The sequence below is a fragment of the Ranitomeya imitator genome, chromosome 2, assembly GCF_032444005.1.
Source record: "Ranitomeya imitator isolate aRanImi1 chromosome 2, aRanImi1.pri, whole genome shotgun sequence".
Classification (NCBI taxonomy): domain Eukaryota; kingdom Metazoa; phylum Chordata; class Amphibia; order Anura; family Dendrobatidae; genus Ranitomeya; species Ranitomeya imitator.
Window position 1 is genome coordinate 81,260,119 of NC_091283.1, and position 27,338 is coordinate 81,287,456.

Here is a 27,338-nt window from a genome sequence, read left to right on the forward strand (position 1 = left end):
ATGTGGCCTTCATGCGTCCAAGGAAACAAAGCTGAATTAGTTTGATGCGAATCTGTCTGCTGTAGCGAGTCGATATTATTAAGAGGCGGCAGAGCTGGGTTTGCAACTTGGCATACTGCACTATCAATGCAAGGGATAGGCTGGTGTCACACGACTGCATTTTCACTCATTACCTCGAATGTGGAGAAGATGGAAAAAAAAATTCTCCATCTCCTCTATTCTGTCAGTCCATGAAAATAGGACCGCACTCGGATGTCATCCGAGTGCAGTCCAATTATTTTTTTACGAATCCATTGATTTGCATAGCCAAGGGCAATCCGATTTATGGATGCAAATTGGACATGCTGCAAATTTTTCCTTGGGTAGACTCGGTCCAAGGAAATAAAATCGGACCCATAGAGTAACATTGGTCCAAGTGAGATCTGATGTTTTGCAGAATCGCAATCGGAACAAAAATATAGTCATCTGTACAGGCCCTGGGTAAATTAAGTAAATGATTTCATTATTATTAGTTTCACTTGTCAAAAGGAACAGTCCATAACGATGCAACGCTAAATGATTCATTTCTGGTCTCGGTTCTTTGGTATTGCTATAGGTTACAGGTCTTTAACCTTTTTAGATGAAGACCTGCGTACAGTTATAGCAGGTGGTGTTGAGCCCACCAGGAATTATTGCATAAAACGTCTATAAAAGTCATGACTACAATCAAATCTACGGGGAAGTTATCTGATCTCAGTTACAGTAACATGGTGCCTTTTTCTGCTGGCCATATGGCACGGTCCCCGGGGCCCTGTGTCAGTAATACTTTGAAATCCCCACAGTGATCGGTAGAAAATATTACCTAGAGCTGCCGTCAACTAGTGCGCGACATTTTCAGGGTCTGAGAACCACCTGCTACATGAACCCCAGAGTTACAATCGTTCATGGGCACTTTTTCACTTGTCCATCAATACAAATATTCTTGTGATATTTATAAAGCAGAAGGCGCGTGTACAGATTATCATCATTGTAATTATCAGAATTTTACATCTTCTAGTGAAGGCTCCCAATGTATATCTAGTGGCATGTAAAAGTTTGGGCACCCCTGGTCAAAATATTTTGTTATTGTGAACAGTTAAGCAAGCTGAAGACAAAATGATCTCTAAAAGGCCTAAAGTTAAAGATTTTATCCTTTATCCTTCTAGCAAAAAACAGCAGCCATGGGTTCTTCTAAGCAGCTGCTTAGCACTCTGAAAATGAAAATGGTGGAGGCTAGAGATGAGCGAAACGGGTCGAAATTTTTCAAAAGTCGCCGACTTTTGGCAAGGTCGGGTTTCATGAAACCCGACCCGACCCAGTGTGGGGTCGGCCATGAAGTCGGCGATCTTTTGAATCTAGAATCGGAATTCCGATACCGATTCCCGATATGTTTATATCGGGAATTGGTATTGGAATTCAGATTTAAGTGGAAAATAAAGAATAAAAATAAAAAATATCGCAATACTTACCCTCTGACGCGCCCTGGTACTAACCGGGAACCTTCCTTCCTTAGAATCAGCCTTCCAGGACCTTGCGGTGACGTCGCGGTGACGTCGCGGCTTGTGATTGGCCGCGCGGCCGCCCATGTGACCGCTCGCGCGACCAATCACAAGCCGCGACGTCACCGCGACGTCACCGAAGGTCCTGGAAGGGCTGATTCTTAGGAAGGAAGGCTGCCGGAAAGAAGCAGGGCGCGTCCGAGGGTGAGTATATACCTAATAGGAATATACTCACCCTCGGACGCGCCCTGCTTCTTTCCGGCAGCCTTCCTTCCTAAGAATCAGCCCTTCCAGGACCTTCGGTGACGTCGCGGCTTGTGATTGGTCGCGCGAGCGGTCACATGGGCGGCCGCGCGGCCAATCACAAGCCGCGACGTCACCGCGACGTCACCACAAGGTCCTGGAAGGCTGATTCTAAGGAAGGAAGGTTCCCGGTTAGTACCAGGGCGCGTCAGAGGGTAAGTATTGCGATATTTTTTATTTTTATTCTTTATTTTACACTAAAATATGGATCGCAGGGCCTGAAGGAGAGTTTCCGCTCCTTCAGACCCTGGGAACCATGGAAACCCAATGCATTGCATTGGGTTTCGAGTCTCGGCCGACCCCGACCCCGACTTTTTTATAGGATCGGCCGATTTCACTCGACTTTTGAAAAAGTCGGGTTTCGTGAAACCTGACCCGATCCTATAAAAGTAAAGGTCGCTCAACCCTAGTGGAGGCACACAAAGCAGGAGAAGCTATAAGAAAATAGCAAAGTGTTTTCAATTTCTTCTTTCCTCAGTGCAAAACGTAATAAAGAAATGGCAGTTAACAGGAACAGTGGGGTCAAGATATGGTCTGGAAGACCAAGCAAAATTTCAGTGAGAGCTGCTTGTAGGATTGCTAGAGAGGCAAATCAGAGCCCCCGCTTGACTGCAAAAGACCTTCAGACAGATTTAGCAGGCTCTGTCTCTACTGTTCAGAGACACCTGCACAAATATGGCCTTCAATGAAGAGTCATGAGAAGAAAACCTCTCCGGTGTCCTCACCATAATATTCAGGGTCAGAAGTATGCAAAAGAACATCTAAACAAACCTGATGCATTTTGGAAACAAGTCATGTGAACCAATGAAGTTAAAATAGAACTCTTTGGCCACAGTGATCAAAGGTATGTGTGGAGAGAAAAGGGCTAAGAATTTCAGGAAAAGAACATCTTGCCAACCATTAAGCATGGGGGAGTGGATCAATCATGCCTTAGGGTAGTGTTGCAGTCAATGGCACATTTCACTGGTAGAGGGCAGAATAGATTCAATGAAATTTAAAAAAAGTTTAATAGAGGATGGCTTCTACAAATGGAAAATTATCCTAAACACACCTTAAAATCCGCAATAGACTACCACAAAAGGCGCAAGCTGAAGGATTTACAATGGCCCTCACAGTCCCCTGATCTGAGCATCATTGAAAATCTGTGACTAGACCTCAACATAGCAGTGCATACAAGACGACCCAGGAACCTCACAGAACTGGAAAAATCTGTCATGGAAGAAGGGATGAAAATCCCTCACACAAGAATTGAAAGACTTGTCTGGCTACAGAAAGTGTTTACAAGATTTGATGCTTTCAAAATATTCTGCTGTTAAAACTGTGACTTTATAGAAATTGCAGTAAGCAGCCCGGTAAGTGACACATTGCTGGAATCAGGATCTCTGCCACTACACAATACCGTTCTCAGATTAGGTGCTAAAACCTGGTGACTTTCTAAATAGTCTTAAAAAAAATGTTCTACCGTTTTGCTGCTGCAGAGAGTGTAAGTTCGTTATCTGGCTGAATGCTTTGAAGAAAAGTTACAAAATCAGAGCTGCTGCTCCTGATGACTGTCTGCTAGGGCGCAGGGTAAATCGGACCGAGATCGGAACACTGTGCACAGACTGACTGTGGCTCTCCTGACCCGAGTGTGACAGCTGCATACTGTGAAGATCTGAGGTTGTGGGTTGTAAAAATCACCTAGGCAAGTTAGCGATGCAACGATTTTTTATTCCATACATCCATAATCCAGGTAGATGGCCAAAATACAATGTCCTCAGTCCACACAGTTCCCAATCTGATACCGGTAGTTCGACTGGCCCCGTACCATGCGATACCCACTGTCTCCCAACTTTTGGTTGGCCCATAGATTTCGCATCTCCAGCCGGTATAGTGTGCAGTCACAGACTATGTTCCTCCAGACGATGGATATCCCGACCACAGCATCACTGCTTCCAGTCGGTGGCACGTGGAGCGGCCTGCGCTGGTTTCAGGTAAGTTCCTCAAGGTGATTACGACTGAGTTTGTTATGTTTTACATATCAAGCCCAATGGGTAAAGTGTTATTATTAAAACACAAATATTTCACTACAGTTTTGCCTTTTCAGCTATATTAACTCACTTTTCTAGGATTTTCATTTCGAAGAGTTTTTACCAATCTGCTTCTTCTGAGCGGGATCAGCATTTTCTACAAGCTGCAGGCACTGGGAGATTTATTTAATTAAAAACTCTGTTAGAAATGTTCCATCTTTGGACAGTGTGGACACCCAGTCCAGCAGTGGGCTAATTACTGAGCGACTTCTGAGCTGAAGGGGCTGACAGAAGCGGCCGGAGGCTAAGACGCGGCTACAAGAGTAGCAAAAAAAAAGAGACAAACTAGGAACTAAAGAGTGAGGGGAACCTTTATAGACAATTCTGTGTGCTAAAAATACAAGATAATACAAACAATACACTTTTTTCCTAGCCAGAGGCGAATCGTCTAATATTCTGTCTAGAGAACTAATAGGGAGGAGCAAATCCGCAAAATAACCTCAGAATGGTTCTACATAATTACCAGAAATGGTTCTTATATATAGATGACACAAGGGTGAGCTGATCAGATATCATTTTGCTGAGATGTTCGTTCAATGCATTTAATTATACAATAAAATAATGTTTTTATATTGAATTTGAAAGAAACGTTAAAAAGGGTAGCTGCAGGCTTGTAAGCTTTTTTTTAAGTTGCAATTTTTTTAAGATGGAAAAAGGAAGCAAAATTTTAGATAGTTTTCATTGTAAATATTTTTCATTTTGTGTCTACAACAGAAGACATCTCCATAGTAACAGACTACAAACAACTCCTATGTAGTCAGATCTCATAGTTACTGTATGTGTTGCTCTCTTCTATTCGCTTTCTCTCCAACTTCAAGCGATCAAGAAGAGAGACAAATGTAAAGGAAAGAATTATGACAGATAAGATGACACAGGACACAGGAGTAGTTTGAAAAAATCCTATGAAAAATCATTGACTGCTCCTGCCGGCGATTCAGCTGTATCACATCAACAGAGCATCTCTTCAGGCCTGCTCTGCCAATGGGGCATGGCTGCTGGTGTCATGGTGATTGACAGTTGGCTCCCTGCAGTTAGAGAGAGGAGAGCAGAAAAGAAGCAGATGCTCTATCTACGTGACATCAGCAGAAGCCACTGAATTGCCATCAGGAGCCATGTGGGAACACTGTATGCTGGCAGAGTTTGGCACTAGTGATGAGCGAGTATGCTCGTTACTCAGGTTTTTCCGAGCATACTCGGGTGGTCTCCAAGTATTTCAGCGTGCTCGGGGATTTAGTTTATGTTCATGTAGCTGCATGATTTATGGCTGCTAGACAGCTTGAATACATGTGAGGGTGTGGGGGTTGCTAAACAAACAGGCAAACCCCACATGTATTCAAGCTGTCTAGCAGCCGCAAATCATGCAGCTACATGAACATAAACTAAATCTCCGAGCACGCTGAAATACTTGGAGACCACCCTAACATGCTCGGAGAAACCCAAGTAATGAGCATCCTCGCTCATCACTAGTTGGCACTGGTCAGAACAGGCGGGCAGATAACAATTACCTCGCTGTAAGCTCTTAAGGTACCGTCACACGACGCTGCAGCGATACCGACAACGATGTCGATCGCTGCAGCGTCGCTGTTTGGTCGCTGGAGAGCTGTCACACAGACAGCTCTCCAGCAACCAATGATGCCGGTAACCAGGGTAAATATCGGGTTACTAAGCGCAGGGCCGTGCTTAGTAACCCGATGTTTACCCTGGTTACCATCGTAAAAGTAAAAAAAAGAAACAGTACATACTTACCTTCCGCTGTCTGTCCCTGGCGCTCTGCTTCTCTGCACTCCTCCTGTACTGGCTGTGAGCACAGCGGCCGGAAAGCAGAGAGGTGACGTCACCGCTGTGCTTTCCAGCTGGCCGGCGCTCACAGCCAGTGCAGGAGGAGTGCAGAGAAGCAGAGCGCCAGGGACAGACAGCTGAAGGTAAGTATGTACTGTTTGTTTTTTTCACGTTTACGCTGGTAACCAGGGTAAACATTGGGTTACTAAGCGCGGCCCTGTGCTTAGTAACTCGATGTTTACCCTGGTTACCAGTGAAGACATCGCTGGATCGGTGTCACACACGCCGATCCAGCAATGTCAGCGAGAGATCCAGCGACAAAATAAAGTTCTGGACTTTTCTCAGCAACCAACGATCTCCCAGCAGGGGCCTGATCGTTGGTCGCTGTCACACATAACGATTTCCTTAACGATATCGTTGCTACGTCACAAAAAGCAACGATATCGTTAACGATATCGTTATGTGTGACGGTACCTTTAAGCCAGAAGCAAAAAAAGGATAAAAAGTTCCACATAACCCTTTTAAAGGACATCTGTGAGTACAAAGTGGCTGTTCGCAGGTGCTTGGACAATCTTGGCACAGCCAAACAATGAACTTCCCACCTAGTTTTTTTTTTAATTATCTCTGGGTGGAGATGGATGGAAAACAAGTATGGTAGGTGGGAAGGTACACTGAACTTTTTGGCCACGCCAAGGATGCACTGAGCACCTGTGCTTCATTTCAACAGTCATTTTGTGCTGATAGACTCCATTTAAAGGGTTTGTCTGCTTTAGAAATCTCTTTTCTTTTAGAAGAATCTACTAGTGATTGCAAAGTATTCTATCGCTTAACCTCAGCGCTAAGCTGCAATCTATTTGGAAACATGCAAACCCACCATAGATGAAATGAGCCATTGCAAGGGTCCCATTGAAATCAGCTGGTTGACCACGTATTTAAAAGTCATTTTTATAGCTCACTTTGTACTAGCTAATACATAAAATATTCTAAACAGGAAACCGCTCTATAAATTTATATTTCATTAATGAGATATTTGCAAATGGGTTCCCCAAACTAAGCAACCCAATGGTAATAAACCGTAGGATAATTCTTAACAAGAAATATTTCCAGTTGCACATTTCACACTCCATTTTTGTGACGTTCCTTTATATTGTTCAAAAGCTTTTTAAATAATTAACATGTATATAAAACATATATAAAGGACCCTTGATATGAAGAATATCATACACAGCTAATATTACTTTTGAGATGATTTTGTTCAATTATTAACTTCCAATATCGTTGATGCATGAAATGACCAGAATTAAACACGTACCGTAATAACAATGTATTTAAAAGAACAACGTATCAATGGAATGTTCTTGACATCCCTTAACTTAGAGCCAGAAGCACCTACAATGCATTAGCAATGACAATGGAAGATACCTATTTTGCACCTTACGTCTGCCATCCAGAGTCGCCCATAACAAGACGTTTGCAGACATTAGTGTTTGCACCTGTCGTAGATTCCCATTGACACTTCAAACAGGCAATAAACTCCCAGGACCCATTAAAGATTTTGTAAATTGTATTATATCCTTATCATCAAAGGGATTCAGGATGTAAGACCGCGGTGAAAAGTCTGAATCACATTCTCTTAATTATGATGCTATTAAACTAATTACTCTTCCTACCCGCACAAGCTATTGCTTTGCCTGGCATGATGAAAACTATGAACTATTCCCCATTTCTACACATAGACTGTGGCACTTCTCTATTGTGCTTCACTATTTAAATGTCGCTCTCTTGACAATGGCATCATATTAAAATGGAGTTGTAAAACCAAGAAATATGGTGGTAATCTCTAAGGGTGCTTTCACATTGGGTTTGCCACCAGTTTGTTGGTCCCGTCAGGGCTTGCGTCCAAACCAACCCGCAAAGCGGCAAATGACAACTGGAGGCGGACACCCAGACATAGTGGACTGCCTCCAGTAGGTGTATATGGCAGAAAATAATGCACGTCCACTATGTCGGCACCATTATCGTCTATGGCACCGTTGGCGCATATGCTCAAATCCAGCTTTACGGGGGGTGTTTGAACTTAAGCTCTGACAGTACCAAAGAAAGGGTTGAAAAATGCAATGTGAAGGCACCCTAGCCAGTGGCTCTATTGTAATTGCAAGACTTGAGACACACCTGAAAAGGAATCTGTCAAGGATTTACCCCCAAACTATTTATGTGCATATAGCTCTTTCAAAGACAAGTCCAGCAATACCAATACACAGTGAGTCAATTCCTCCAATGCTGAGAAATCGGCATTTGAATTGTTATTCAAATAGGGCTCAAGAGCTATGGTAGATCTGAAGCCTCTGTCACTCCAATTCTATTCTCCACCTAGCACCGCCTCTTCCTGTTTAACTGACAGCTGTAGGAATTCAGACAAAGGAGCCACCAGCCATCAGTAGGAGGAGGACACAAATAATTAGTGTGGAGTGTGAAGTCTTGCTGAAATATTCCCTTGACTTGCCACCTGTATTATACAGTAGTCCAGAGCTGCAATCAAAATTCTGCTGGTTGCCATTGGAAGCAGATAAAATTGTTGTCAGATACCTACCTATTAGATTAGCTGGCCTACAAGGTAAAGAAGCAACCCTACCTCAAATTAATGTACATTAATACACTCCGAATTGAATGAATCCATAAAAAGCTCGTGCAGTCAGTAAGTCAACAAATAATGGTGTGAAACTTCAGCTCTGAAGACTTCAATTTTGTAAATGCTCAATGACTTCCTCCAGATGTCTTGACTTGTCTGAAGGAGAGTGAAGGGCTGATTGGCCACAGTGATTGGATGACATAAGAATGTCATGCAATCTTTAGGAGAGCCATTGCCGACACCGCTGGAACAATATTGGAGGTGGATATAAAAGTTATTAGTTTACTAAAGGGAAACATAATGATTCAGAAGAGGTTGTCTGAGTAGTGGACAACCCCTCTAAGTTATTATAAGAAGACCTATACACTCTTTACCAAGATTTGTCCATCCACTAAATCCTCCAGGGTTCTCATTGCTAATGCCTCCACGGTCACAATAAACCCACCCTATAGTATCATAATCTTTTTTCAGGCAGCACCAAACAAGGTAAAAATCGACTAAATACGGCAGTGCTTACCCAAGAGGAGGCACATTGCCTGCACTGAGACATTTTGTACCTTGATTCATGCAATTGTTGGGGTTCCACAATCTAAACTTCTGAGATGGTTTTTCACTCTAGCTGTGTGGTACAGAAGCTTCTTTCGAAGGTGAGTGGCCAGATAGCACCCTATGTGTCTGGGCTCCTGATGACGGTACCTTCTGCACTGCTTTTATTGCTCTTCTAATTGACATGGTCTGAGATTACGCTTTAAGTGGAGTTTCATTTTCTATTATATCATTATCTAACAAGTCCACAACTTATAAACAGCAGAGATCTGACTTCTTTAAAATTTTTTATAAATTTATAGATACAATTTCATTTCCGATACCATCTCGTTAATCCCTTCCTTATTCTAAACCACAGACTCATAAGCATACAGTTATATTATAATAGAACATTAAGTGCTAACCAATAAACAAGCATGATAATGTAGGGGTTTTCTTGGACTTTACTATCGATATGCTAGCCTTAGGCTTGGCCATTAATATCAGATTGGTGGCAGTCCGATTTCCATCACCCCCAACAATCAGTTGGTGAAAGAGGCTGCATTGCACTGGAGCAGGCACAGCTCCACACATTGTATTGTGGTCCTGAAAGGTACTGCAAGTCTACTGCAATAGTTTTGAGCAATGGTCTTGAACAAGAGAGACCTGCAGTACCATTTCCAGCCACTGTATAGGTTCTGGTGCACCGCAGTCTCTTTTATCTCCTGATTGGTGGAGATGCCAGCAGTCCGACTACTCTGATCTGATAATGACGAACTATCCTAAGGATAGACTGCCAATTTTTTTTAAAGTTTTTCTTATAATCATAAATGGTTTAAATTGCTAAATGCATGTAAAAAATGACCAACTGTGAAATTTACGTCTGATCTATAATCATCGCTCTTCTAAAAAATAGAGTGATTTTTAATTGTATTGTGTACTGCTCATTGTCTAGGTTACGGACCACCTCTGAACTTTGTCTGAGGTGGTTGGTTTCCTTGACAAGAAATGCAGAACTTGCAAACTCATTGCTATAGAGGTTGGAAGCACTGTTGGGAAGCTGGCCAGATCGCTGGATTTAGCAAGCTTCTGTCCTACTGTGCTAAGAAGGAAAGCTGTCTCTGCTTGCATCATAGGGGAGTTCACAGTTCAGGCCAGCAGAATGAGAATGGCGCTAGCCCAAACTGTCTCTGGCTAGAAGAAAGCCAGATGGCAGGTAAGAGGTGTGCTCAGGGGAGCGGTGCACTCAGGGGAGCAGTGCACTCAGGAAGCAGTGCACTCAGCAGAGAGGTGCACTCAGCGGAGCGGTGCACTCAGCGGAGAGATGCACTCAGCAGAGTGGTGCACTCAGGGGAGCAATGCACTCAGGGGAGCAGTGCACTCAGCAGAACGATGCACTCAGGGGAGCAGGTGCACTCAGCGTAGTGATGTACTCAGTGGACTGGTGCACTCAGCAGAGCAGTGCACTCAGGGGAGCAGTGCACTCAGCAGAGCGGTGTGCTCAGGTGAGCGGTGCACTTAGCAGAGCGGTGCACTCAGGGAAGCGGTGCCCTCAGCAGAGCGGTGCACTCAGCAGAGCGGTGCGCTCAGCGGAGCGATGCACTCAGGGGAGCGGTACGCTCAGGGGAGCGGTGCACTCCTAAAGGTTAGTCATGGGAGCAACCCTTTAAAAGCAAGAAAAAAAACTTCTACCTTGTAATTATCCAAGACAACTACAGAGAACGTACTAGTTATTACCTAAGCTACCCAAGGTAAATCACTTTTGAACCCAGCAATGTTCCAAGAATACTAACACATGTATGTATGACGTAGTAGCAGAAAGTTGTCACAGAGAGTATCAGGAGGATGATGAAGAATGGAGAAGAATTTTTCCATCTCTTCTTTGGAACCTGTGCTCTTCTAAAATTACTGTGTACCCCTGCTAATCTGTACAAATTAAAGAAGGAGCAGAAAATTGGTCATCATGATAAATGACTTAGCCCAGCAGTAGTGCAATGTTATTCATCACACCTGGCTAATGTTAACACCGGTTGTAACATCTTATTATGTTTGCATATCGCTTATGTAGAATTACACATAGGATAATATTAATATTGAAAACTAATTACCTCTGCAAAATACAAATAAACTAACAAGTCATCTTGTATAAAAGCAACGTACTTTAGAAATCATTATTATACCCTACATTCTAAAACCAGCACAAAGGACTGAATGTCACATAGGCAACACCAGTAACAAGCTAGAATGTCACATAGGCAACACCAGTAACAAGCTAGAATGTCACATAGGCAACACCAGTAACAAGCTAGAATGTCACATAGGCAACACCAGTAACATGCTAGAATGTCACATAGGCAACACCAGTAACATGCTAGAAAGTCACATAGGCAATACCAGTAACAAGCTAGAATGTCACATAGGCAACACCAGTAACAAGCTAGAATGTCACATAGGCAACACCAGTAACAAGCTAGAATGTCACATAGGCAACACCAGTAACAAGCTAGAATGTCACATAGGCAACACCAGTAACAAGCTAGAATGTCACATAGGCAACACCAGTAACAAGCTAGAATGTCACATAGGCAACACCAGTAACAAGCTAGAATGTCACATAGGCAACACCAGTAACAAGCTAGAATGTCACATAGGCAACACCAGTAACAAACTCCTCCTGCACTGGGCGGTAAAAGCTACAGGAACATTGTATGTCCTCTGCATACCAGCAGATTGATAGAGACTTCATGGAATCCTGCTCTGACAACAAAACATTTAGATTAGAAACCTCAGTAAAACCAAGATCACTGAAAAAATAATTTCATGTTGTGTGTGGTAGAGGTGTGATTAATGGATTAATGTTCATTAGCTGCCATAGTTCTCATTGTATCTTGGGCCTGTGAGTATTTGCTCATACAGTATTTTAGTATTTGGGTTTGGAACATTCCAGAGTTTTTTTTTCAATGCTTTTTTAATTTAAATTTGTTGACTCAGATGCAAAATGTAATGTGATAACATATTGCAGTATTCAACTGAGCAGTTAGCATGATGAATAGCTGCAGTGTCACATCCACTATACCTGAAAATGGCTTATATTCAGTCTAGACATTTAGTATGAAAATAAGATTGGTAGATAATGTAGATGGATAGGAAGGTAGACAGGTAATATGATTAGGACAGATAGATAGATAGATAGATAGATAGATAGATAGATAGATAGATAGATAGATAGATAGATAATAGATAGATAGATAGATAATGTATAGATAGATAGATAATGTATAGATAATGGATAGATGGATGATAGATAATAGATAGATAGATGATACATAGATAGATAGATAGATAGATAGATAGATAGATAGATAGATAGATAATGTATAGATAGATAGATAATGGATAGATAATGGATAGATGGATGATAGATAATAGATAGATAGATAGATGATACATAGATAGATAGATAGATAGATAGATAGATAATGTATAGATAGATAGATAATGGATAGATAATGGATAGATAGATAGATAGATAGATAGATAGATAGATAGATAGATAGATAGATAGATAGATAGATAGATCGATGATATATACTGTAGATAATAAATAGATAGATAATAGATAGATAGATAATAGATAGATAGATAGATAGATAATAGATAGATAGATAGATAGATAGATAGATAGATAGATAGATAGATAGATAGATAGATAGATAATGGATAGATAGATGATAGATTATAGATAGATAGATAATAGATATATAGATAATAGATAGATGATAGATAGATGATAGATAGATAGATAGATAGATGATAGATAGATAGATAGATAGATAGATAGATAGATAGATAGATAGATAGATCTATCTATCATCTCCCTCTCCTTTTCCCATTACTGTTGTGGTTCCTCAAGGATCAGTCCTAGGCCTCTTCCTCTTCTCCCTATATCCTGCCCCTTTTGGACAAACAATCAGTAGATTTGGTTTTCAGTCCCAGCTCTATGCTGATGACACCCAATTATACACCTCAACTCCTGGTTTCATTGTCTGCTGTCTCTAACATCACGTCCTCCCTCTATCTGAAACTAAATCTCTTCCAAACTGAACTTCTCATGTTTCCCCCCTCTACTAACCGACCTATACCTAATATTGCAATTACCTTGGGTGGTTCAATCATAACTCACAAGCGGCATGCTCCCTGTCTTGGGGTCATATTTGACACAGAACTTTCCTTTATTCCCTATATCCAATCACTCACTCGCTCCTGTCACCTGCATCTTAAAAAACATTTCCATAATCCAACCTTTTCTCACCTTTGAAACTGCAAAAACTCTTACTGTCGCTCTTATTCATTCTTGTCTGCACTACTGCAACTCTCTGATTAGTCTCCCTCTACCCAAACTTTCTTCTCTGTAATCTGTCCTAAATGCAGCAGCCAGGTTCGTATTTCTGTCCAGCCACTTCACTGTTGCCTCTACCCTGTACCAGTAATTGCACTGGTTACCCATCTATTGCAGAATACAATACAAACTTATCTCTCTCACCCAAAAAGTGCTCCACATTTCTGTACCACCCTACATCTCCTTCTTCATCTATCACGCTACTCATGCCCTCTGTTCTGCAACTGTTCTAAGACTAACACCCTCCATAATACAAACCTCACATCTTCGCCTTCTGGACTTCTTTCGTGCTGCACCAGTGTGTGGAATGCACTACCGCAAATGATCCGACTAATATCTAGCCCCCACGTTTTTAAGTGTGCTTTGAAAACTCATCTTTTTAGACAAGTCTATCACCTCAACTTGCTAATCTAACTCTCCCCTATTCCTTCCTCATGATGGGTGCAGTGGGTTTGTGTCTTATTATTCGAATTCACTGCAATATTGTTCCCATGTCTTAGTACAGACCCCATTGAAGGACATGTTCAGTAGATTGGCCTCTGCCTGGTGTATAACACACTTTTATCATGATGTGTGCGACATTGTACTAATACTGCTCAGTTTACACAGCCCCAACCTCGTCCTCCCGAGGCCATTGATAAATCTGCCCCACTGTTCTCATGGCCCAGAGGTCTCAAGGATAAGAGGCAGAAAAATAGGCAAAATATATGAAGGAGAAAAATCACAACTACTTTCTCTTTTCGTAACCTTCACTTTTCAGCAGCTCGATGTGTGAGGGTCCGTCCACTGCGCATGTGGAGGGATCGGTTACATGGACGCCCCATACATTCAGATGAAAGGTGCACGTTCTCTGCTGTCACCCCCAGACATTGAGCCTCAGTATTCTTCCCTGTAGGAACGCCAGCTCTATGTCAGACGATTAGGCCAATAGCCGACATTGTTTATAGCACTGATTGACCCTGTAGTCACCGGCCGCGCAGAGGAGACATTTTCAATATAAATACTTGCAAGGTGCATTGTAGAATCATTGCATCAAGTGGAATTTAGGATTTGTATGTTCTCTATGGAGAGTGCAGTGTATCCATAAAATCTTAGTGTACTGCAGCCCAGGCTTTACTACGCAGGAACGCGACTGCTGAATATAATATCCATAAACGCCATAAACCTAAATGCCGCTCCTTGGATTTTATTGGTGGAAGTTTTCCCTCTATACCACTGTTCACAGTGCGCCATCTGTATAGGTTCATTATGGACAAATTGTGGATAGTGAATTCCAGTAATAATAACTCATCATAATATCACTGTAATCATAATTATTGCCTGTGAAGTCACACAACTATCATCATTAAAAAAACAATAATTTATCATTCATGCATGTATCACCAAGGAAGGCACCTAATAAAAGGTCCAAAAACATTGTCAGGGGTTTGGCTACAACCAGACACAAAGTTGTCCAGTCACATGTAGTAGTATCAACTCACCTGGAGCAATAATGAACCGGACCACTAGGTCCGATTCTATATAGATCCTGCAATAAATACATTGGTGTTGTAGGATCTATGCAGAATAAAGAACACTAGTCAGATCTATCATTGCAACAGGCAATTTGATGCAAGTTTAATAGCTATCTTAAAGGGATTGTTCATTACTAGGACAACTCCTTCTCATTCCCTACACTTGGCACCAATAAAATAAAAAAACCTATACTCACCTCCCGTGCCGGCGCTGTACCGGCGGCATCGGCACTCGCTCGCCCCGAGGCTCCGCTGCGGTTGTTGTGTCACATGGTGCCCAGCACCCAATCAGCGATGGCGTCACTGTCTCCGCCTTCGGACAAATTAAATATGAAGAGGAAGTCCGGACTGTAGCTGATCTCTGACTTACTCTTCATGTTCAACTGGACGGAAGGCGGAGACAGTGACGACAGCTCTGATTGGGCACTGGGCTCACAAGTCATCTCAACCGAATGGGAGTCCCGGGACCGCGAGTGCCGACAATGCTGGCACGGGAGGTGAGTATAGGATTATTTATTTTATCAGGGCCCAGTTTTGGGTATGAGAAGGGGACGTCTTAGCAGTGGACAACCCCTTTGATATACATGATAATGGGCAACTTTATAATTGGCTGTATCCTAATCCCTGGATGTGTTTTGCATAAGAATCTGCAGTGACGCTATGTCCCTTTAGTCACTCTATGTGACTGCAGACTTCTAAACCCTTAAAGCACGTGCACCGCACAGAAATTGTTTCCAATTCCTGGATTCTCCGAGAGTGGCAGTGAAGTATGTGATTTGCATATGTCGGGCCACATTTCGACTAGATGTGCACATTGAGCAACGACTCTTGACAGTGTCCGAATGACACGCTGTAAGGAATCAAACGTCTGCAGGGACATAGAGTGACTGCACACTGAAAGCTGAACACCGGAAAACCTCTCCAAAGCCTGAGCACATGGTAAATGTATGTTCGTTTTTAAAGAATTGTGAATAAAAGGCTTTTAACTGATGGTCGTGACACTCCATTGTCTTTATAGGTGATAGTTTTACCTGTGAAACATATTTGAAAGCTTTTTACTGTGTTCAATAGTATTAGGCCTGTTCACCACATAATATGTGCAGATTTTATAAGTCTGAGCGATCACTACACAAGGTAAAAGTGCAAATGTGCAACACGTGTAGTGAGTGAACTCACCTTATGTAAGGAAGAAAGAAAGAAGAAAGAAAAGGAAGGATAAAGAAGAAAGAAGGAGGGAACGAAAGAAAGAAAGAAGAAAGGAAGAGAAGAGAAAAAAAGAAAGAAAGAAAGAAAGAAAGAAAGAAAGAAAGAAAGAAAGAAAGAAAGGAGAAAAAAAGAAAGATAAAGAAGAGAGGAGGGAATGAAAGAAAGAAAGAAAAAAGTAAGATACAAAGAAAGAAAGGAGAAAAAAAGAAAGAAAGTAGGAAAACCAAAAGCATACCGTAGATATTATATAGTAAATACACACTACATACTCCTGTTTTTCTAATAGTTAGTGTCTATGTTAATAGAAAATAAAAAGTAAAATAAAGAGATTGAGAGAGAGAAAGAGAGAAAGAAGTAAAGATGTATTGTACATCTGATGACAAGACAGACATACAGACAGATAGATATATAGATACACAGATAGACAGAGATGATAGATAGATAGATAGATAGATAGATAGATAGATAGATAGATAGATAGATAGATAGATAGATAGATAATAGATAGATAGATAGATAGATAATAGATAGATAGATAGATAATAGATAGATAGATAGATAGATAGATAATAGATAGATAGATAGATAGATAGATAGATAGATAGATAGATGATAGATAGATATATGATAGATAGATAGATAGATAGATAGATAATAGATAGATATATGATAGATAGATAGATAGATGAATAATGAGATAGATAGATAATAATGGATAGATAGATGATAGATAGATAGATAGATAGATAGATAGATAGATAGATAGATAGATAGATAGATAGATAGATAGATAGATAGAAAGATAGATAGGGAGATAGATTGAAAAAAAAAGCCAATTACCAATCCTACAGATAGTAAAAAACAAACAAAAAAGAAAGCCGATCTCCTTTAAGGAATTAGGAAAACCGTAGTTTAATAGCCCATTGGGGCTCAGCAACATTTCGGTTCTGTTGAGAAGCCTTAGGGAAAGGTCTCAATGTTGCTGAGCCCCAATGGGCTATTAAACTACGGTTTTCCTAATTCCTTAAAGGAGATCGGCTTTCTTTTTTTTATATATTTTACATAGATAGCAGATTTAGTTAGAATCAGCAGCACACCATCTTGTGTAGAAAAAACGGCATTTAATAACCCATGAAGTGACGTTTCAGCTCCAAGTATGGGCTCTTCATCAGCTTGAGAAAGACTCATACCTGGAGCCAAGACATCGCTTTATGGGCTATTAGTTTTTTTTCCACATAGGATGGTTTGCTGATTCTAAGTTTTTTTGTTATTATTGTGGACTGCCGTGTATCTGGGAGGCTCTGCACCCAAATTGCTGGTGATGCTTTTTCTTTTTTCTTCATAGATAGACAGATGACAGATAGATGACGGACAGATTGATCGTTCGATAGATATTGTGCTCACTAGATCGCAGACACTTTACTGCTACAATACTATTATAAATATTGTACACGTAAACAGATGGTGAACCCTGATCATCATTTGTAAATAATAAAGTGATAAATAATAATAATAATAATAGTAATGCCTGGGAATGGGTTGTGTTCCCCTCTGGGGTCCGCGCTGCCTTATATCTCTGTTTCCCTCATGTCAGTCATACACCTGTGTGGACTTCTTTGGTGTCTGACCACCTGGACCTGGACCACTGCTCCTATGCAGCGGCAGTGTGATATACCTCTCCCCCCCCCCCCCTGCCCTCCTTGTCTCCATGGCAATTGTCACCCGGTTTACATCCAGCAGCACAGCCAGTCGATTGCATGGTAATAGTGGGATACACATCATAGCAAACATCCATCCAATTCTTGCAGAAAGCACGGCCTTTCTAGGTAGGGAGAGACTTCTTAATGTGACACTGGCAGATTAGTATTATTGATCCTCCAGAAGAGCAGCTGATGGCCTCATATCACCAGGCATTAGGTGCTACCTCCAGGTAACGCTATGTACCCCCCTGTGCAGTGACATAAGACGTGCCAAAGTAGCACACTTCATGGCAAACGCCGAGAGCCACAATAAAACCAAAGTCTATACTCTACGGTCTATCGTTTGCTGTAAGCATCCATTCCAGGCCATGGAGAGGTTGACTGTAGGGGTCACCAATTGGATTTTCAAAAGATCATCAGAGAAAATATTAAATACCAGCAAAGCTGAGATTATCTATGGATTGTACATTGATATGAGAGAAAAATATGGATTTTATGCTGATAACTTTAGGTTTAATGGACCTTTAAATACAAGCTGACATGTCTTCTCCTGCTTGGACAGCACACAGTGCATACAACTTCTAAACACAGGGGACATCTGCAATATGACCCTTCCCCAACAGGGTGCCCACACTTGTTCCCCCAGACATGTGGCACAGACACTACAATGCAATGTGTTTGTTTGGCTTCCATGTCATGAAGGCATGACCACCATGAAGAGTTACAGATTGCAAAAAAAGGGCCACCACTTGCCCAAATGTCTCTTTCCAATTAGTTCTGCTTACCCTTAGAAGCATCTTTATCCTCCTTCGGTTTGATCACCTTTCCACTCATAGATCCCAGTTTGCTTGTAAAAATTCCCAAATATGATTAAATTTTGTCTCAGGAAAGGATTCAAATGAATACGTCAGGCTATCCTTCTTCTTCCCCCCAAAAGATGTCTTTACATGGGTGTCTTCTGTCCTCCAGTGACTGCAAGGAGCAAGAAAAAAAGATAATGGTGAATGATGGTGACTTGAGGATCTGACTACTGTCCCCACCATGCAAGAACACAAAGAGACGTGTTGTACCTTAGATGTTTCTGGCAGCCCCCACCCCCACTGCATGCCAGCACCACTTACAGCCTGACCAAGGATAGACACATCCATAATGAGGGATAATGGGGTGTGCTGCAGGCAGGACAAAGACCCTCCCTGGCACTCCATGGGTTAATGTCATGTGTCAGGCACCAGGAAGGAGCTGGGCTGATGTCAGGGGTCTGATTGCAGCATCTTACCTCGTCCCTCTCTATCTCCCTCTCACCTGAATGGAGCTAGCAGAGATGCTCTGGCGGAGACATTGGAGCACAAAGCTGCCTGTGGTAGTAGCGATGCTGAGCTGCCCACGTCACATCAGACAGCCGGGGCTGAGAGCAGCTGGAAATAACCTCCGTGGGTACGCCCCCTCCTTCTAGAAATAGAGGGGCTGCAGTCCGCCCCCTGCCACCCTGCTGGACCACCCCAGGACCAGCCAGCCACCAGCCTGCTCACACGGAGAGCCACGGACCTGTGGAAGCATCAGGACTAGTCGGCATATACACATACAGGTCCATCTGTATATACACACATCACATATACACACATCACATATACACACATCAAATATATACACACATCACATATACACACATCACATATATACACATCACATATATACACACATCACATATACACACATCAAATATATACACACATCAAATATATACACACATCACATATACACACATCAAATATATACACACATCACATATACACACATCAAATATATACACACACATCACATATATACACACATCACACATATACACACATCACATATACACACATCAAATATATACACACATCACATATACACACATCACATATATATACACACACACATATACACACATCACATATATACACACATCACATATACACACGTCACATATACACACATCAAATATATACACACATCACATATACACACATCACATATACACACATCACATATACACACATCACATATATACACACATCACATATATACACACACACACACATATATACACACATCACATATACACACATCACATATACACACACACACATATATACACACATCACATATATACACACACATATATACACACATCACACATATACACACACATCACATATATACACACACACATATATACACACATCACATATACACACATCACATATACACACATCACATATAAACACACATCACATATACACACATCAAATATAAACACACATCACATATACACACATCACATATATACACATCACATATATACACACATCACATATACACACATCAAATATATACACACATCACATATACACACATCAAATATATACACACATCACATATACACACATCACATATACACACATCACATATACACACATCAAATATATACACACATCACATATATACACATCACATATACACACATCACATATACACACATCACATATATACACACATCACATATATACACATCACATATACACACATCACATATACACACATCAAATATATACACACATCACATATATACACATCACATATACACACATCACATATACACACATCAAATATATACACACATCACATATATACACATCACATATACACACATCACATATACACACATCAAATATATACACACATCACATATATACACATCACATATACACACATCACATATACACACATCACATATATACACACATCACATATATACACACACACACACACATATATACACACATCACATATACACACATCACATATACACACACACATATATACACACATCACATATATACACACACATATATACACACATCACACATATACACACACATCACATATATACACACACACATATATACACACATCACATATACACACATCACATATATACACACACACATATATACACACATCACATATATACACACATCACATATATACACACATCACATATATACACACACACACACATATATACACACATCACATATATACACACACACACATATATACACACATCACATATACACACATCACATATATACACACACACATATATACACACATCACATATATACACACATCACATATACACACACATCACATATATATACACACACACACACACATATATACACACATCACATATACACACATCACATATATACACACACACATATATACACACATCACATATATACACACATCACATATATACACACACATATATGCACACATCACATATACACACACATCACATATATACACACACACATATATACACACATCACATATACACACATCACATATGTACACACACACATATATACACACATCACATATATACACACACATATATACACACATCACACATATACACACACATCACATATATACACACACACACATATATACACACATCACATATACACACATCACATATATACACACACACATATATACACACATCACATATATACACACATCACATATATACACACATCACATATATACACACACATATATACACACATCACATATACACACACATCACATATATACACACACACACATATATACACACATCACATATACACACATCACATATATACACACACACATATATACACACATCACATATATACACACATCACATATATACACACATCACATATATACACACACACACATATATACACACACACATATATACACACATCACATATACACACATCACATATATACACACACACATATATACACACATCACATATATACACACATCACATATATACACACACATATATATACACACATCACATATATACACACACACATATATACACACATCACATATACACACATCACATATATACACACACACATATATACACACATCACATATATACACACATCACATATATACACACACATATATACACACATCACATATATACACACACATCACATATATACACATCACATATACACACACCACATATATACACACATCACATATATACACACATCACATATACACACACATCACATATACACACACACATCACATATACACACACATATGCACACACACATCACATATATACACACACATCACATATACACACATCACATATACACACATCACATATACACACATCACATATACACACACATCACATATACACACATCACATATACACACATCACATATACACACACATTACATATATACACATCACATATATACACACATAACATATATACACACATCACATATATACACATCACATATACACACATCACATATATACACACATCACATATATACACACATAACATATATACACACACATCACATATATACACACATCACATATATACACACATCACATATATACACACATCACATATACACACATCACATATACACACACATAACATATATACACACATCACATTTATACACACACACACATATATACACACACATATACAGTGGGGCAAAAAAGTATTTAGTCAGTCAGCAATAGTGCAAGTTCCACCACTTAAAAAATGAGAAGCATCTGTAATTTACATCATAGGTAGACCTCAACTATGGGAGACAAACTGAGAAAAAAAAATCCAGAAAATCACATTATCTGTTTATTTATCATTTTTTTTGCATATTATGGTGGAAAATAAGTATTTGGTCAGAAACAAACCTTCAAGATTTCTGGCTCTCACAGACCTGTAACTTCTTCTTTAAGAGTCTCCTCTTTCCTCCACTCATTACCTGTAGTAATGGCACCTGTTTAAACGTGTTATCAGTATAAAAATACACCTGTGCACACCCTCAAACAGTCTGACTCCAAACTCCACTATGGTGAAGACCAAAGAGCTGTCAAAGGACACCAGAAACAAAATTGTAGCCCTGCACCAGGCTGGGAAGACTGAATCTGCAATAGCCAACCAGCTTGGAGTGAAGAAATCAACAGTGGGAGCAATAATTAGAAAATGGAAGACATACAAGACCACTGATAATCTCCCTCGATCTGGGGCTCCACGCAAAATCCCACCCCGTGGGGTCAGAATGATCACAAGAACGGTGAGCAAAAATCCCAGAACCACGCGGGGGGACATAGTGAATGAACTGCAGAGAGCTGGGACCAATGTACCAAGGCCTACCATAAGTAACACACTACGCCACCATGGACTCAGATCCTGCAGTGCCAGACGTGTCCCACTACTTAAGCCAGTACATGTCCGGGCCCGTCTGAAGTTTGCTAGAGAGCATTTGGATGATCTAGAGGAGTTTTGGGAGAATGTCCTATGGTCTGATGAAACCAAACTGGAACTGTTTGGTAGAAACACAACTTGTCGTGTTTGGAGGAAAAAGAATACTGAGTTGCATCCATCAAACACCATACCTACTGTAAAGCATGGTGGTGGAAACATCATGCTTTGGGGCTGTTTCTCTGCAAAGGGGCCAGGACGACTGATCCGGGTACATGAAAGAATGAATGGGGCCATGTATCGTGAGATTTTGAGTGCAAACCTCCTTCCATCAGCAAGGGCATTGAAGATGAAACGTGGCTGGGTCTTTCAATATGACAATGATCCAAAGCACACCGCCAAGGCAACGAAGGAGTGGCTTCGTAAGAAGCATTTCAAGGTTCTGGAGTGGCCTAGCCAGTCTCCAGATCTCAACCCTATAGAAAACCTTTGGAGGGAGTTGAAAGTCCGTGTTGCCAAGCGAAAAGCCAAAAACATCACTGCTCTAGAGGAGATCTGCATGGAGGAATGGGCCAACATACCAACAACAGTGTGTGGCAACCTTGTGAAGACTTACAGAAAATGTTTGACCTCTGTCATTGCCAACAAAGGATATATTACAAAGTATTGAGATGAAATTTTGTTTCTGACCAAATACTTATTTTCCACCATAATATGCAAATAAAATGATAAAAAAACAGACAATGTGATTTTCTGGATTTTTTTTTCTCAGTTTGTCTCCCATAGTTGAGGTCTACCTATGATGTAAATTACAGACGCCTCTCATCTTTTTAAGTGGTGGATCTTGCACTATTGCTGACTAACTAAATACTTTTTTGCCCCACTGTATACACATCACATATATACACACATCACATATATACACACACATATACACACATCAAATATATACACACACATATACACACATCACATATATACACACACATATATACACACACACATATATACACACACATATACACACACATCACATATACACACACATCACATATATACACACATCACATATACACACACACATATGCACACACACATCACATATATACACACATCACATATACACACACATCACATATACACACATCACATATACACACATCACATATACACACACATCACATATACACACATCACATATACACACATCACATATACACACACATCACATATATACACACATCACATATATACACACATCACATATATACACACATAACATATATACACACATCACATATACACACATCATATATATACACACACATCACATATATACACACATCACATATATACACACATCACATATATACACACATCACATATATACACACACATCACATATATACAAACATCACATATACACACATCACATATACACACATCATATATATACACACACATCACATATATACACACATCACATATATACACACATCACATATATACACACATCACATATATACACACACATCACATATATACAAACATCACATATACACACATCACATATACACACACATAAACACACATCACATATATACACACACATCACATATATACACACATCACATTTATACACACACACATATATACACACACATATATACACATCACATATATACACACATCACATATATACACACACATATACACACATCACATATATACACACATATACACACATGGGCCGCTACAGCGTGGGACTGGCCGATGTGCTGAGTATCGTGCGTTGGAGCCCGATTACTACCACATAGTGGCGGATTGATGGCTCCGTCTTCAGCGACTGCGCGGTGGTAGTTGTGGCTGGAAGCCGCGGGGGGAGCCCGATTACTACCACATAGTGGCGGATTGATGGCTCCGTCTTCAGCGACTGCGTGATGGTTGTTGTGGCTGGAAGCCGCGGGGGATTGTTCTCCCCGGCTGAAAGCCCTAGAGGGTGCCCGCGATTTAGAGGACTTGCCACGTTCACGATGACTCTTATCCGGACTTAGCGATACCTCGGACCCCTCGGATGTTGCTGATGAAAGCCATCCTGAGGCCCGGGATCTGCGGCGGCTCCTATGGGAGCTGCGTCTGCGACGGTGATGGGAGGGGCGTTTAGAGGAGTAGCGGGAACGGCGACGGGAGTTATCGGAGGAAGATTGGGAGGACGTGCGGCGCCTACGCCTTCGTCCGCCGTTATTATGCGGTGCAATGGGGGGGATTCTATCAGTAGACAGAGGGGGATAATTGGCCGTAGATGGTCCTGTAACGCTAATCGGAAGGGGGGGCGTCAGGAGGTAACCATATTCATCCCCATTGCTGGGATTTGACGGGGCAGCGGTTACCGGATAATTTTTATTTCGGTTTTGGGCAGTGGGGGGAGGTGATAATGTGTTTGTGCTTGGTGCGTTTACTGAGGTGTCGCCATGATTCCCGCTGCGCGGCTGTTGAGCGCCTAGCTCGGTCCCATGGGACCGAACAACGCGCTCTTCAGCCGCCCTGTGACCTCTCCGGCCTGACCCCTGATACCCCCGTACAGGCATCAGGGCTGCGTCTGCCGGGGGTAGGCTGGTGGTCAGGCCAGGTGATAAATCAGCACGCTGATCGGTCGAGTTCGACCGATCAGCGCACTGTGGTGAACGTGATGGGTTAACACCAGCCCCCAGGTTACCCCCTGCGGGCGGCGTATATGTGCCCGCAGGGAAGGCAACCGAGGACTGGCCAGCGCTGTGTTCAGCGCTGATCTGCCGCGACCGGAAGTGGGTGGGCGGGGACCGGAAGTGGCTGGGCGGAGCCTCCCCAGCACTTCGAGCGGTGTCCGAGGCCTCCGGAAGACGCCTGCAGCCGCGAGGCGGCGAGGCCCTCCCCTCCCCGACCTGGAGCCGCTCCGGGGCGCGGGGTAAGCGGGCGGATCGCCTGCCACCCGGCGCCACCACCGGCCTCTCCGGAGCGGCCGGGGAAGGGGGCGACACCGTCCGCCGCCGGGCGCCGCCGGATGTAGCCCCGCACAGCCGGGACAGAGCCGGCTGCCCATCACTGCCATCTGCCCCCACCGGAGTCCGGACAAGAGCCGGCGAGGAGATGCCGGCCACCCTCCGACGGGTGCGACGCCCGGCTCTACCCCGCCGCCTTCGAGAGGCCCCCAGACCCCCTACAGCCGAGGGGTCCGGCACCGACAGCGGCGCAGAGAGGGGCCTCTGTCCACCGATCGGGGCCGGGCCAAACGACGGACCGCAGGGTGCTGGTGCTCCCGAAGGTATTGGAGGTGAGCTAGGCCCGAGGGGGCCCGATGGCGGAGGGGTGAGGGAGAACAGCCCTGGAGAAGGGATACTGGGGGACGGACCCAGGGGACCAGAGGGCGATGGGGTAATATAGGACGGACATACGGGACCAGGGGACAAAGGGGTAATGGAGGACGGACCTATGGGGCCAGGGGACGAAGGGGTGAGGAAAGACAGAGCGGGGTCAGGAGAAGGCCCAGGAAGGTGAGCCCTGAGGCCGGTAAGGATGGCCTGAAGCCAGTGCTCACCTCTCTGTTCCAATCCTTTCCGCAGGGCCTCGACCAAGGGGTCCGACATTACTACAGGGATGCAGGGACAAACGCTTCCAGGTGTCCTGCCGAGAGTGAAAGAGAAAGTTCCCGGCCGGACACCTGGATTTAACCCCTGTAGGAGTGGCCGTAGGACCCCTCCCCTCTAGTGCCCACTGGCCGGCTGGGGGTCTTCCAATTAGTGCATCACTAAAGGGGGGGGAGTGATGCTAGGGGGGAACTGGCACAGACCACCTTTACGTGCAGCTCTCTGTGTGCTCCCCAGTCAGAGACGCGTACCTTATACAGTACCGCGTCTGCCACACATCACATTTATACACACACACACATATATACACACACATATATACACATCACATATATACACACATCACATATATACACACACATATACACACATCACATATATACACACACATATACACACATCAAATATATACACACACATCACATATATACACATCACATATACACACATCACATATGCACACACATCACATATATACACACACATCACATATATACACACACATCACATATATACACATCACATATACACACACATATATACACATCACATATATACACACACATATACACACATCAAATATATACACACACACATATATACACACATCACATATATACACACACATATATACACATCACATATACACACATCACATATACACACACATATACACACATCACATATATACACACACACATCACATATATACACACATCACATTTATATACACACACACATATATACACACATATATACACATCACATAT

The 27,338-nt window shown here is 42.0% G+C and overlaps 1 protein-coding gene across 9 annotated transcripts in view; it reads right to left on the bottom strand.

Annotated features, from left to right (window-relative positions):
• Positions 1 to 27,338, bottom strand: part of FGF13 (fibroblast growth factor 13) — a 614,209-nt gene that overhangs the window by 488,363 nt on the left and 98,508 nt on the right. The window contains exons 1-2 of one of the 9 annotated variants that reach the window (XM_069747012.1): positions 18,944 to 19,209; positions 18,427 to 18,613 (exon numbers count right to left, since the gene is read on the bottom strand). In XM_069747012.1, the coding sequence (XP_069603113.1) occupies positions 18,427 to 18,475 (49 nt within the window). In that variant the 5' untranslated portion in view covers positions 18,476 to 18,613; positions 18,944 to 19,209. Of the gene's footprint in view, positions 1 to 18,426; positions 18,614 to 18,711; positions 19,210 to 27,338 lie in introns of those variants that run through there. The other 8 variants (XM_069747018.1, XM_069747013.1, XM_069747021.1 and 5 more) reach the window with 8 other exon arrangements.